At 38.1% G+C, this 12,979-nt stretch overlaps 1 protein-coding gene across 12 annotated transcripts in view; it reads left to right on the top strand.

The window, feature by feature from the left end:
- The window catches only part of LOC126255653 (serine/threonine-protein kinase MARK2), a 301,860-nt gene that overhangs the window by 131,497 nt on the left and 157,384 nt on the right, over positions 1-12,979 (top strand). For 11 of the 12 annotated variants that reach the window (XM_049955420.1, XM_049955424.1, XM_049955426.1 and 8 more), the window contains one exon: positions 5,106-5,258. In XM_049955420.1, the coding sequence (XP_049811377.1) occupies positions 5,106-5,258 (153 nt within the window). Of the gene's footprint in view, positions 1-1,169; positions 1,242-5,105; positions 5,259-12,979 lie in introns of those variants that run through there. The other variant, XM_049955425.1, reaches the window with a different exon arrangement.

Raw genomic sequence — 12,979 nt, forward strand, 5'->3', positions numbered from 1 at the left:
GACATCTTTCAGTATTTCCCATTAGAAAGGTCACATGACTTAGTAATCAACAAAAAGTCATTGAGTAAAACAGAGGTGATATCTCTTATTCCCCAAGGAAGCGTTATAGGTCCTCTGTTGTTCATAGTCTGTGTTAACAGTGTAGGAGGCAATCTGAGCAGCCCTCTTAGATTGTTTGCAGGTGATGCTGTCATTTACTGTTTAATAAACTCATCAGAAGTGCAAAACCAATTGCATAATGACGTAAACACAATGTCCGTAAGGTGCAAAAAGTGTCAGTCAGGTCATATAAATGAGTACTAAAAGAAATGCATTGAATTTGTTACACAATAAATCACAAATCCAAAGGCTGTCAATTCAACTAAATATCTAGGAATTACATTATTTACAAACACCTTAATCTGGAATGAGCACGAAAATAATGTTGTGAGCAAGGCAAGCCAGAAACTGTGTTTTATTGGTAGAACTTAGGAGCTGCAGCAGGCATACTAAAGAAACGAGCTACACTATGTTTGTCCATCCTGTGCTAGAGTATTGCTGTGTGGTATGGGATCATTATCAGATATGACTGATGGAGGACATCAGAAAAGTTCCCAGGAGGAAACTCGTTTTGTATTATTGTGAAATAGGGGGGAGTGCCACAGATATGATAAATGAATTGGTGTGGCAGTCGATAAAAAAAATTTGTTATTCTTGCAGCAAGACCTTTTCACAAAATTTCAAGTGCCAACTTCCTCCTCTGAATGTGAAAGTAAATCGTTGGCACCCACCTACATAGGATGGAAATGATCATTACAATAAAATAAGAGAAATCCGAGCTTATGCAGAAAAATATAAGTGTTAATTTTTCCTCTCACTGTTAAGAGTGTGGAATGATAGGGAAATAGTCTGAAGGAGGCACTTTATTCTCTCTTGCTTCACTATTAACAACCATCTTTACGGGGGGGGAAACAGTGGATTAAAAATACATGGAAATTCAAATTACTTTTCTGATAATGTCTTTACGTAATATGAGTGGGTGGAAAGCTGATCAGAGTGATGTGCTCAACAGAAATGCTGAGTCACTGCATTTGGCAACATTGCGTCATGTGTAGTGGGGGAACACTTGTTGTGTGGCTGCCCAACTGATCCACTTTGCCTACAGTAGGGCTTCTTTCTTGTTACAAGCAGAACAGTCAGCTGCCATGTGTGTTATGTGGGTTGACAGTAGACGAGATCCCTGTTTGCATCTCAGTACTGTGGTGAGTTTTCTCCTGTCCCTCCTTTGCCCCTCTCTCTCTCTCTCTCTCTCTCTCTCTCTCTCTCTCTCTCTCTCTCTCTTTCTTTCTGTGTGTGTGTGTGTGTGTGTGTGTGTGTGTGTGTGTGTGTGTGTGTGTGTGTGTGTGTTTTCATTAGTAGATAATACTTCAGCCTGTATATTTCCCAGGAGCATATCTAGTTGCATAACAGTTCTGTTTATAGATTTGTGTATGGCTATGTTTTATAGATGTGTATATCTCTCTCTCCTTTACAATAAGATTATAAAGTATTTGAAATTGCTAATATAATGGGTATAGTCCATAGTTTCTCTCTAAGAGTATTGTCAAATATCTCTGTCTATGAAAGCTGTGTTTCTCATTTAAGTTGTCCTGCTTTTCAAAAAGCTGATGTAAATTTAATGTTCCATCATTGGCATAAGAAACTAATCTACAATCAACTTGTTGTTTTATAAGTACTATAAATGCTCTGTTATTTTTTACTCTGTTTATAATAATTATTGAGAAATAAAAAAGATATGATCGACATACTATACACTTCTATTTATTTCTTTTAGATACAGGCACGTTACTGTGCCTGTGTTACTAAAATTTGCCACAAATGCATAGGATTCTAAAAGTAGTGACAGTAAAATGTTTTGATATGATGGTAATCAAGTAACTTAGTTTGGCCATTTTCTAATGTTGTTGCAAAATCCACAGGTCTAAAATCAGCAAACAAAGGTGTGTGGTATAGATGCAGTTAATGGCATAAATGTTTAATATTTATTGGTGATGGTGTATGTAGATATGTTTGTGTGATTAACACAAGTATCCAGCTGAATGAATCAAGATTGTTTAATACACTAGTTAATGCTGACGATGTCATCTCGATTTTCAGAAAAGAGAAAGGTCAAGAAGGAATAAATTAGCTTTAATAAAATAAGTACTTATATAATATGAAAACATCAACTTGTGATATTACAATAATTATTTTTAAGGCAAAACTTCTGTTCACATGAATTTTAAAAAAGCAGTAGACAAGGTAATGACTTTAACTACAAGGGCGTGTTGAAAAGTAGTGCCGCTGAATTTACATGGAAACTCTTAAAGCTTTTTAAATAAAAGAGACATTGTTAACATTCTGTGTCTTTATTCTTGATGTTTACATATTTATTTGTCAGTGTAGTCACCTTGACAACAAACACATTTTTTTCGTGAGACCAGTTTGTTGATACATAGTCATTGCGGAATGTTTGACTTTGTTGATGGAGCCACAACCCCGCCGCTGCTTGCACCACTTCATTAGTATCAAAGTGAAGTCCTTGAATGTGTTCCTAAAGTTTTGGAAACAGATGAAAATTGAATTGGCACCAAATGTGGACTGTGAAGTGCATGATGAATGACAGTGAACTCAGTGTGTCACATTGTTGCAGCTGTCACAGTGCTTGTGCATGGTGTGACATTGTCATGCTGAAGGAGAGGATGTTCCATGTGCGGATGAACTCTTCGAATCCAGAACTCAAGTAAAGCACGCTGTTTCTCAAGCACAGAGATAGTTAGGTTTCACACCATCATGTTAAGCGCTACAGTTCAGCATCAGATGCTTTTAGACAAGGAGAAAAATAAAGAAGTAGAATGTTAATTAAAATTTGTTTTATTTAAAAGCTTTTAAGAGTTTTCACATAAAAAATTTGGAGGAATTACTTTTCAGTATGCCCTCATACCTTAGCTTTGACTCAACTTACAACTAATAATAATAATAATAATAATAATATACACAATTAGTTAACCAGTCTGACACGATATATTATACTATCAGGTGCCACCTAAAAATTAAAACATGTTAAAAAAACATAAATTAGGAAAAAATAACATAATCCCTTGAATTGCCATATGAAAGATAGTCATGGGTTTTACACTAGAAACAGGAAACACTCATTCAGAGTGCAGAAATGAAATTGTTAAGAGTTATCAAAGGCATAAATAGTGCAGATAGATTCAGAAAAGAGGATATTAGAAAGGAGCATCAGATAGGAAAATAAAGCTTAATAAAACAGAAGTTGGAGTAAATATTTATTTCAAAATGGACTTCCATTGCAGCATTTTTGTAAACATTCTTAAACTACCCTCTTCAGAGGCAGTGACAGCCTTCCATTTGAAATATTCATTCACTGAACTAAAAATACTATGTTTCAGATCACATACATAAAAATTTAGTTGCAGTCCAATTTTTATGCATAAATTTGCTTGTAGTTTTAGACATTCCATTGTATAAATTAAACACTTTTCACTAAGGAACCACACTCATCATGAAAACAGTTTGTAACAGTTAATTTATTGACCACAAGTGTTGTCCATTATTGTCTTTGGTTATTGGCCCCTTTGGCACTATAGTGATAATACAACGGAACAGAAGACAACACCATGCTGTAGTAGCTGTCCTGTAGATGATTAATTTGCATTTAGTTTCTTTTGTGACACAGGAGTGCAGGTCAAAGAGTTTTCAGGCGCATGCACATTTCTAACAGTTGGACCATATACATCAGTTATATGTATTATGTAACTTCCACACTGATAAATTTTTTGTTATTGCAGTTGGTGATGTTTCTATTGTGTCTTCAAGTATAAATTACTTCTGTTGGGTTTAAACCTAGTAGACAAATGCATTTGCCAAACCTTTATTAATTTCACGTACATAAAGCAATGCCAAAGATCAAAAGTTAACTGAAGAAGAAGGAGAAGGGGAGGGGGGCAATGTATTAATTGTCACTGGGCACTGATACTGAATACTTGAGTTTGTAGTCAGATACTTTCTCACACTACCCAAAAAGTAAAAGAATAGTACTACAACTGCATGTTTCCCTGCTGAAAGTTCTGCCAAAGAGTGCCTGTCATTTGATACATCGTAATTCAAATAGTAATAAATAAATCTATGGATAACAACCACATTCATAGTATGGTGAAACCTTAATAGCTGGAAGATTGTGTGGGTATTTCAGCCATAAGAATTGGAAATTAAATCTAAAATTAAATTGTTTGTTTGAACCTCTGCAGAAATCAATGTATTAGTATATTTTCTTGATCTGTACTTCAATTTTAAAGACATGCTTCTCAAAATAATGGTTCAGATTTCATTTTTTAGCAGTGTGTTCATTATTGATGTGTTTCAATTTCAGACTCTAAGGAGTGTAATTACTTAAACAATTATCTATTTGGCCACTGAATGTGTGCATACTGTATAATTTAAAACACTGTGAATTTATTTGCTATCAGTAACATACCTATTCACAATGCTTAATGCATAGAATGATAGCTAGTGAGTCAGGTAGGTGAAAAAGACCCGGATTAAATCTATGCTACTGTTAAGTGTCCACTGCGCTGGTACTGTGGCCAGCCTGGGAGTGGTTTTTAGGCAGTTGTTAAGGCAAATACTTGGCTTAACCCCACTCTCCACCTCAGAAAATACGATAAACAGTTAAGGTATGAAAACCTCTACTTATTTGATAAATAGCATTGCACTCCCTCATAGTCATTTGCACAAATGTAAGTGCTCCATTATTACATTAAAAGGAAATATTTTGTGTTTCTTTTGCATTCACCTTCATTTTTAAACGGTTCCACATAATGAAAATATGTTAACCTTTTATTCTTATTAAAATAATACAGCTATGTATAATGAAAAGAAAATGAATGTCTCAATTTGTGGTAGTTCTGCTACTTTAATTTGCAGCATTTATAAGGTACCTGGCTCACATTTAGCAGGTTTGTAAAGTTATTCTGAAAGCTGTAATGGGAATGTAGTTTTTAAGCTGATCCTTTCAAGCATAAGCTGGCTACAGCTAATTATTTGAAAATTGTGTTTTCTAGACGGGTGAGAGTGCGTCATCAGCGAGTCGTGTATCATCGCGCAGCCGTACAGCCGATGAGCCACATATTGGGAAGTACAAGTTGCTCAAGACCATTGGAAAAGGAAATTTTGCCAAGGTCAAATTGGCCAAGCATGTGCCCACTGGAAAAGAGGTATTTATAAATAATACATTGCCATGTGACTGTAGATTTAGCACATTTAGTTCTTTCAGAATAAATTAGACCAGGGATTTTCAAACTGTGCATCATAGTTCCCAAAAATGGTTCAAATGGCTCTGAGCACTATGGGACTCAACTTCTGAGGTCATTAGTCCCCTAGAACTTAGAACTAGTTAAACCTAACTAACCTAAGGACATCACACACATCCATGCCCGAGGCAAGATTCGAACCTGCGACCGTAGCGGTCTCGCGGTTCCGGACTGCAGTGCCGAGAACTGCACGGCCATCATAGTTCCCAGGCAGGAACAACATATGTGCTTCTAGTGACAACTGACAAGTGGAATTACTATGCAGTGTAGTAGATAGTAGTTATATTTTTTGCCTTACTGATTTGTTTTTATTCAGTAAGAATTAGTTTGGAGTTTAATTTCGACGGATGAGATTGTTTTTTATTTTGTCTGTCTTTCATGATTCATCTCTCTCTTCCAGTGTAGACAACTTTTTAAATGTATTGTGTAGTGGTGAAATGCTGGAAGTATGATGGCAGTTCCTTCAATTTCAGTTTTACACGTACTAATGTTGGAAATTAAGAATGACCAGTTTGTGTCATTATTTCAAAGTCTTAGCAGCTGTAGGCATATTTCTTAATGAAGTCACATTTGTTGTCAAATCATGGTAGTTTGGTAAACAAACCATGAGGATACTTTCCTGCTGTTAAAAAGAAATTCCTAAACAAGCAGTGACTACTCCAAACCTCTTTTTTAATGTAAATCACCTACTGTGTAGTGAAGAGCAAGAAACATCACACTTCAGCAAGAAAAAGTTGACTAATAAGCAGGTACATTACATTTTCTGTGCTTGTCACACAGTTTTAGAAGACAAGAACTTCCGTACTTTAATACTTTAAGTCTTTATTCATGGATCATTTAACTGAACTCTACTTACTTTCTGAAGCATTTTCAGATCAATTTGGTCAACAGAACTAGATCAGAGGTCCTTTCAGTACAAAACTTCCATTAGTGCTTACCACTGAAGAACAATAGTCATTTGTTAAGCTATTGATTTTGTTGCAACAATAAGATGTAAGAACATTATAAATTAATTAAAATAACTTACATCAACAGTTGTTAATAATGAAATTATTATTATTATTCATTTGTTTTGAAATTTACTTCTATTTATTCCACACCTGAAAGACTGATGTTGTGTGAAAAGGAGCTGCAGGTGATTATGCTCAGGTCAGTGGAGGCATGGACCCAGAAAGTTTGAAAACCACTGACTTTGACATAGGGACATACTGCACATATGCCAACTCAGTTGGTTAAAACTAAATATTGTGCTTGACTGGCCAAGTACACTGTAAATTGAAGTCTGGAATCGTCACAGCTCTTAAGTTTTCATTCTCTCTGTCGTTATGCTGCTGTATTGTGAGATGATAGCTGTAGTGGTAAAGTACGATGTCAGCTTTAATCTTCAGGCAGCATGTGGCAGCTGTTAGTATGGAGATAGTCAAAGTAGAGATATAGTGACCAGAGGAAGAGCTGTTTTGAAAAAAATTTTGGCACTCTACCCATTTTAAGGTGTAGGGTGTAAGGTGCAGAGTAAGTAGTAGTTCATAGGGAACTTGTTAAATATAAACTGTTATAGTTATCTTCTTCTGATAACTGTTAATTTGTAGTATCTACTTTTCACACCTCACTCTTTACCCCGCCCTCCTCCTTTCAGATATTCCAGTCAGTACTTCTGCCTGATCCTTTTGTCTACAAATTGTTTGCATCAAATATACCTTCAGCAGTTTTCAGAGAGATTTCTTGTTTTCTCCGGGTTGGAATACCAACAATATGAGGGAAAAATAGATGCTACTTGCCGTAAAGAAGCTTCGTTGAGTTGCAGTTGCGCACGTGCACAGATGACAGCCACCTCCAGCTGGAAGCTGGAATGCAACTGTCACATAGAATGATACAATGGAAGCAGCAATCTTGGGGGGGGGGGGGGGGCTGACAATGGATAGCAGGGTACAGGTGGGGGAAGAGAAGATAATGTCCGGCATACAGTACAGGAGCTCGACTGCCAACAGATGCAGTGTCAGGAGGCCGGGGGGGGGGGGGGGGATGAGATGAGAGGAGCGGGGAAGGGGAAAGACAGGGCAGCATACAAAGAGGGTGAGGGGACAAGACTAAGGAGGAGGTGATAGGACAGGGGTTGAAAACTGTTGAGTGGAGGGTGTGGAGGTAATAGGGCAGGAGAATTTCGGGAGCGAAGAATGTGTTGTAAGGATAAGGCTCTTCTGCACAGTTCTGAATAACTGGTGATGGAGTGGAGGATCTGGATGGCTCGGGTTGTGAAGCAGTCATTGAAATCGAGCATGCTGTGTTCAACTGCATTCTGTACCACAGGGTGGTCCACTTTGCTCTTGGCCACCAAACTGTGATTATTGCACAAAGCAGTGCTTCACACTGAAATATACTTTGTAGTTGTAAAAAGTAATCACGTTGAAATGCTCCCATTTCATTTGTGTTACTATTAGTATGAGAATACTATACAAAGAGCAATTGAGGTGTTCTCCACAATGACTTAACTGAAATACATGATCCAGTCTGGTTAATGTGATCATCACCTATGTCTGACATTATCGTCTAATAACCACTCGCACAAAACAGATGGCAGTGGAGGGTATATGAAGCATGTCGGACACAGAAAATAATGTAGTCTTTGTCGTAATGCAGAAGCGGGTTGATTTACCTGATGTCCAAAGGGCATGATCATTGTCTTTTGGACCAAGGGAGGAAGCATTTTTGAAACAGCTAAGCCTGTAAACTGTTTGGCATGGCACTGTGGTTGAAGTATATCGTGTATGGCAAAATGTCGCTATCCAAAACTGATGCAGAGGCAGCTGTGGTGCACCACAGGCCATAGATGACAGGGTTAAACGACGGCTGTGGAGTTGTGTTTGAGTGAATGGATGTCCGACTGGTGAGGAACTGACCAACCACATGAACTACTGCCAACACTGTACCACCAGTGATTGTTCAGTGAACATTGCTGCATATGGGCCTCTGCAGCAGGCACCTGGTTCATGCTCCTGACTTTTTCAGACAATTCATGGTTTTTACTCCAGCAGCAGGGAAAATGTGAAAGAATTTATCTTGCAAGATCATGTGAAGGGTCTGTACCAGAGGAAGAAGCATTATGGTCTGGGGAATGTTTTCATGGGGTTCCCTGGGTGATCTCGCCATTTTGGAAAGCACATTGAATCAGCACAAGTATGCATCTACCCTTATGGACCTTACCCATGTCCGCTTGCAGTTTGTTTTTCCTTACCACGACGACATCTAGCAGCACATAATGCAGCTTGTCATACAGCTCACAGTAAATTTTTTCATGGCCCAAAGAACACCAGGATGAGTTTACCATAGGACAACCTCAGTCTGGCTGTTCGCGTGTTGAATCCTCAACCAAGAAACCTAGAGTGGCTGTCCATGGCACTGGAGTCGGCATTGCTTAGGATTCCTGACAATAACTTCCAGGACCTCACTGACGCCCTGCATGTCTTGGCAGTGTTCCACATTCCAAAAGTTGGTTACTCAGACCTTTGACAGGTGGTCACATTAATGTGACAGGACCGTGTATATTGAGATATAGTCACAGAGCAACAAAAGTTTTAAATATTTTTTTTTTATTCATTTCAGACTCTCATACACGGGGTAAATTTCAGTCAAATTTGAATGAAATATTGTTGTTTCAGAATATATGATATGATGATGTAGTATGTAAGAATTGCTGACTGATTGGGATTGCAGTTATGCTTTGATCCAGAGAACACCCCAGTTGTTGGAATACTTCCACAAATTGAGATAGTTACGCATTGTTGTAGCAGATACCTGTAAATTAGGCTGGAATGTGTTGATTTTCTCCCCTCTTCAACATTGTGAAGCTTAATGTGCTGTAGGACCATAACTGGCAGCCCACACTTCTAATGGGATCAGAAGTTGTCTTATAGATCATTTTCAAGCTAAAAAAACACTGTGGTGGAATAAACTGTGGAACAGATTATTTCAAAACTGCTTGCAAATTTATTTGGTGTGGTACAATGAGCAATACTCTCAAACTGATTTCTGAGCATTTTTAACTTATGTGGATACAGATCTTTATCACATTGTTGCACATACTAAAATTGCTGCATTGTATGGTTTTGTAATCAGTTACAAATTTTGTGGGGTTTTTGGCTTTTTGCTTACGAAGTGCATCACATCTATGAACCTAAATTCGGAATACTAGTTCAAGAACATTCACTTGTATTCTCAGCTAACATGTACAAATCCCAAAAGTGTCTATTGGCTTGCACTTAGGCTAATTGATAATAAACATAAAATAGCTATCAGTAAGAAATAGAAAAAAATGCTTAGAGTTGTAGTTGTCAACTGAAGAAAAGTAGGCTGACCTTTATGATTGTATCAGAATTATGTACAAGAGTAGGAAAGAGATGCTCGTAGGTAGTTTGTTAATGAATGCTTTCTAATTGTTGATGAAGTCAGTTAGTACTTTGTGCTCTTCGAAATACAGATGCTGCCAACAACCACCTCTATAAATCAAACAGTTCTCTGAATGATCACAAACCGTTGCTGAACTTGTTTATAAAATTGCTTTCGATAAATGTATAGTGCCCAGTGTGTTGCAAACTCACTCACATTGAAATTCAGCAGAGTGCTTTGTACTCCTATTAACGTAAGGTCTTGGTTTTGTAAGAAAGCAAGCAAATAATAGATGACAGCAATCAGGTAGCCAACATACTTTTTTTACCTTTGTACAAGACAAGGCTTTTTGCCTGAATCCATCATTCAGAAAATACATGGTCATCATGCATTCACAGATTATGCTATTGCAGCTGAATTCAATATTTGTGGTATTGAGTAACAGCTTCATACAACGATTATTTTACATTTGCAGATGAAGCTTTGGTAGCTGAGATCACACACAAATTTAATTTCATGATTTCCGTGGACTGGGAGTGGAAGCAGTGGCACCAACTTGGCCGAGCACCAGGTTCACTATGGGGAGGGAATGGTGAGCAAGGAGCAAATGTTGCAGTGACAACCATGGGAATGTCTTCCGTGTACCCGGCTTTTTATGAACATCTACCGTGCTTAAATGGCAGTTTCCCTATGCGCAATGAAGTCAGAACTGAACCAACTTTACAGTCAAATGGTCAACAAAAGTGCGCATTTGTACAAGAGACAAATTATTTATAAGTTAAATGTGTTTGTGCGGGTCATTTGTAAATGGCACAACAAAGTGAAACATGAGCTTCAGCTGGTGATAAAGCAGCCTGTAGGGCATAGATGGTCCATATTTTTGCACAATAATGTTGCGTAGAATTTTTTACTACTCCACAGCACTGTTGATATTTAGGTTACCAACATCTTATGAAGTGCACAGTTGGCCCAAACTGGTCCTATTTATGCCATTTAAGTAACAGGAAGCCAAGAGGAGAACATACTCTTGTCTTTCCATTTAGATTGTCATTTCTGTAAGACCAGTAAATAGCAACAATGGATAATAGACAGAAACCACAACCATGACCTCATTGAGACACATGGGTCTACAAGTTGGTGGATTACAGTTTCTTCACACAGGCAGTACAGTGGTAATATTAAGTTGGCGGTGAGTCATGAAGGAGAGACCACAAACAACTTTGCTGCAGAAAGAAAATTTGCTGTCACAATAGTGAGTATTCGTAGGTGATGTCTAATGAAGAATAATTCAAAGAACAACAGTTCCACATGCCAAGTTTTCAGTGGACTAAATAAAATATGTTTCTTGATTTGGAGCAGCAGGCTGTTCAGTATGTGCGACAGAAATATAACGAAGGGTTTCCTATTACTCTGAAATTGTCTGGATAAGTAAGGAAGGATGATAAAGAGTTTGAGGCTTACGTTACAGTGCAGAACAACAGTAACTCAGTGACTTTACATGATGTTTGGTAGAAAAGGTTGTAAGACAGATATTAATCATAGCCAACCATTCTCACTACTTACCAGCTTCTCAAAGGTACTAGAAATATTACACATGCAGAAACAATATCACCCTTCTCTCAAAATAAGACATTAAGTCAATCTCGGCTTAGATTTCAAATGGTCTATTGTCGGAACATGCTATTTTTCTCTTCACCATTCAGAATGTACAAAATTTAAATGATATGGTATTGCCAGTTATTACTTTCTGTGACTTGCTGAAGCATTTAACTGTGTAGCTCACAGTATTCTCATTGAGATACTCAGGTATTATGATATTGGAGATCTTTCCAAACTCATTGAATGGTTAGGCATACTGACAACAGCCTCACAGAAATCACCTGACCATCGTACTGGGAAACCTTTAATTCCGAGGAGAAAATTAGGCTAAAGGCATGAGAGGAATTTCAGTAATGTGTGCCATGTAACAGTCTTGATTCTGTGAGAATGCCTTCATCTTGTGGTACTTGCAGTAAAGTGTCTACCTGCATGTATGAAAGCGACAGAGAAATTTGGAGTGAGCTTTCTTTGAAATGTAGAAAGTGAAATAGAGTATCCTATGGGTGTTAGATGTAATTTTTGTCAGCAGTGCACACCATTGTAGGACAGAAAAATGCACTAGAATGAACATGCGATCCCAGTGACAGCTTCCAGGGAACAAGCATTAGTATGATAGCAGATAAAATAGTATGATGACACATAAAATTTAAAATAATGTTGTGTTCTGAACAGTTATTCTTGATTAGGGGGAATGGTAACTTCTGTTAAAAACTGGGGGGAAGAGGGGGGCGGTTGTAATATAAGTGGGGATGACAATCAGTTGACCTTCATAAGCCCTTACTGCTCATGGTTGGTAGGCTCATGGTTTGTAGGTGGATTTGGGGGGAGGGCCCCAAAAAGCAAGGTCATCGGTCGCATCAGATTAGGAAAGGATGGGGTAGGAAATTGGCCAAGCCCTTTCGAAGGAACCATCCCAGCATTTGCCAGAACTAATTTAGGGAAATCACGGAAAACCTAAATCAGGATGGCCAGGCACGTGTTTGAATCGTCGCCCTCCGGGATGCAAGTACAGTGTGCTAACAACGGTGCCACCTAGTTTGGTCTCTGCTCACAGTGTCTGGGCAACAAGTCTGGAATACTGCACACCATGCCATTATCAGATTTTGTTAGGTCATGAAAAACTTTTAGTATTACATGCTTGCTTAGCAAAAGGAGTTCAAAGAGCACCATAAATGAGTTGTAAAATGAGACATCATCATCACCTGTGGATAAATATTACAAAAAAAAAAATATTATTATTTGTGATCTAGCTGAAGGGGGGTTTCCGGAAATGCTTGTCAGTTGGATTAAATTATGGGAACTGCCATATCATTATCACGTAGGAACCATGCCACCTTGACCTTTAACTGAACAACTTAAAATGTCCGGGTCAGTGTTTGTAGATGAAAGGGATGCATTTTTTAACTGCCTCATCACTTGAGATGAAACTCGAGTACTTTGCTACACACACCTGAGTGAAAACAAACTAGGAAGGGAAGGGAAGGGAGGGGAAGGTGAGGTGAGGTAGCTCCACAGAAAGCCATGATTCTTAACAGCTGCAAGGTGCTTGAAACTCTTTATAACTGACCTTGTACCCCTCATCTTCTCTCCTTGATAATTGCACCATTAACACAGCACATGGCAAAACCAACCATTTAAACAAA

The sequence above is a fragment of the Schistocerca nitens genome, chromosome 1 (genome assembly GCF_023898315.1).
Source record: "Schistocerca nitens isolate TAMUIC-IGC-003100 chromosome 1, iqSchNite1.1, whole genome shotgun sequence".
NCBI lineage: Eukaryota > Metazoa > Arthropoda > Insecta > Orthoptera > Acrididae > Schistocerca > Schistocerca nitens.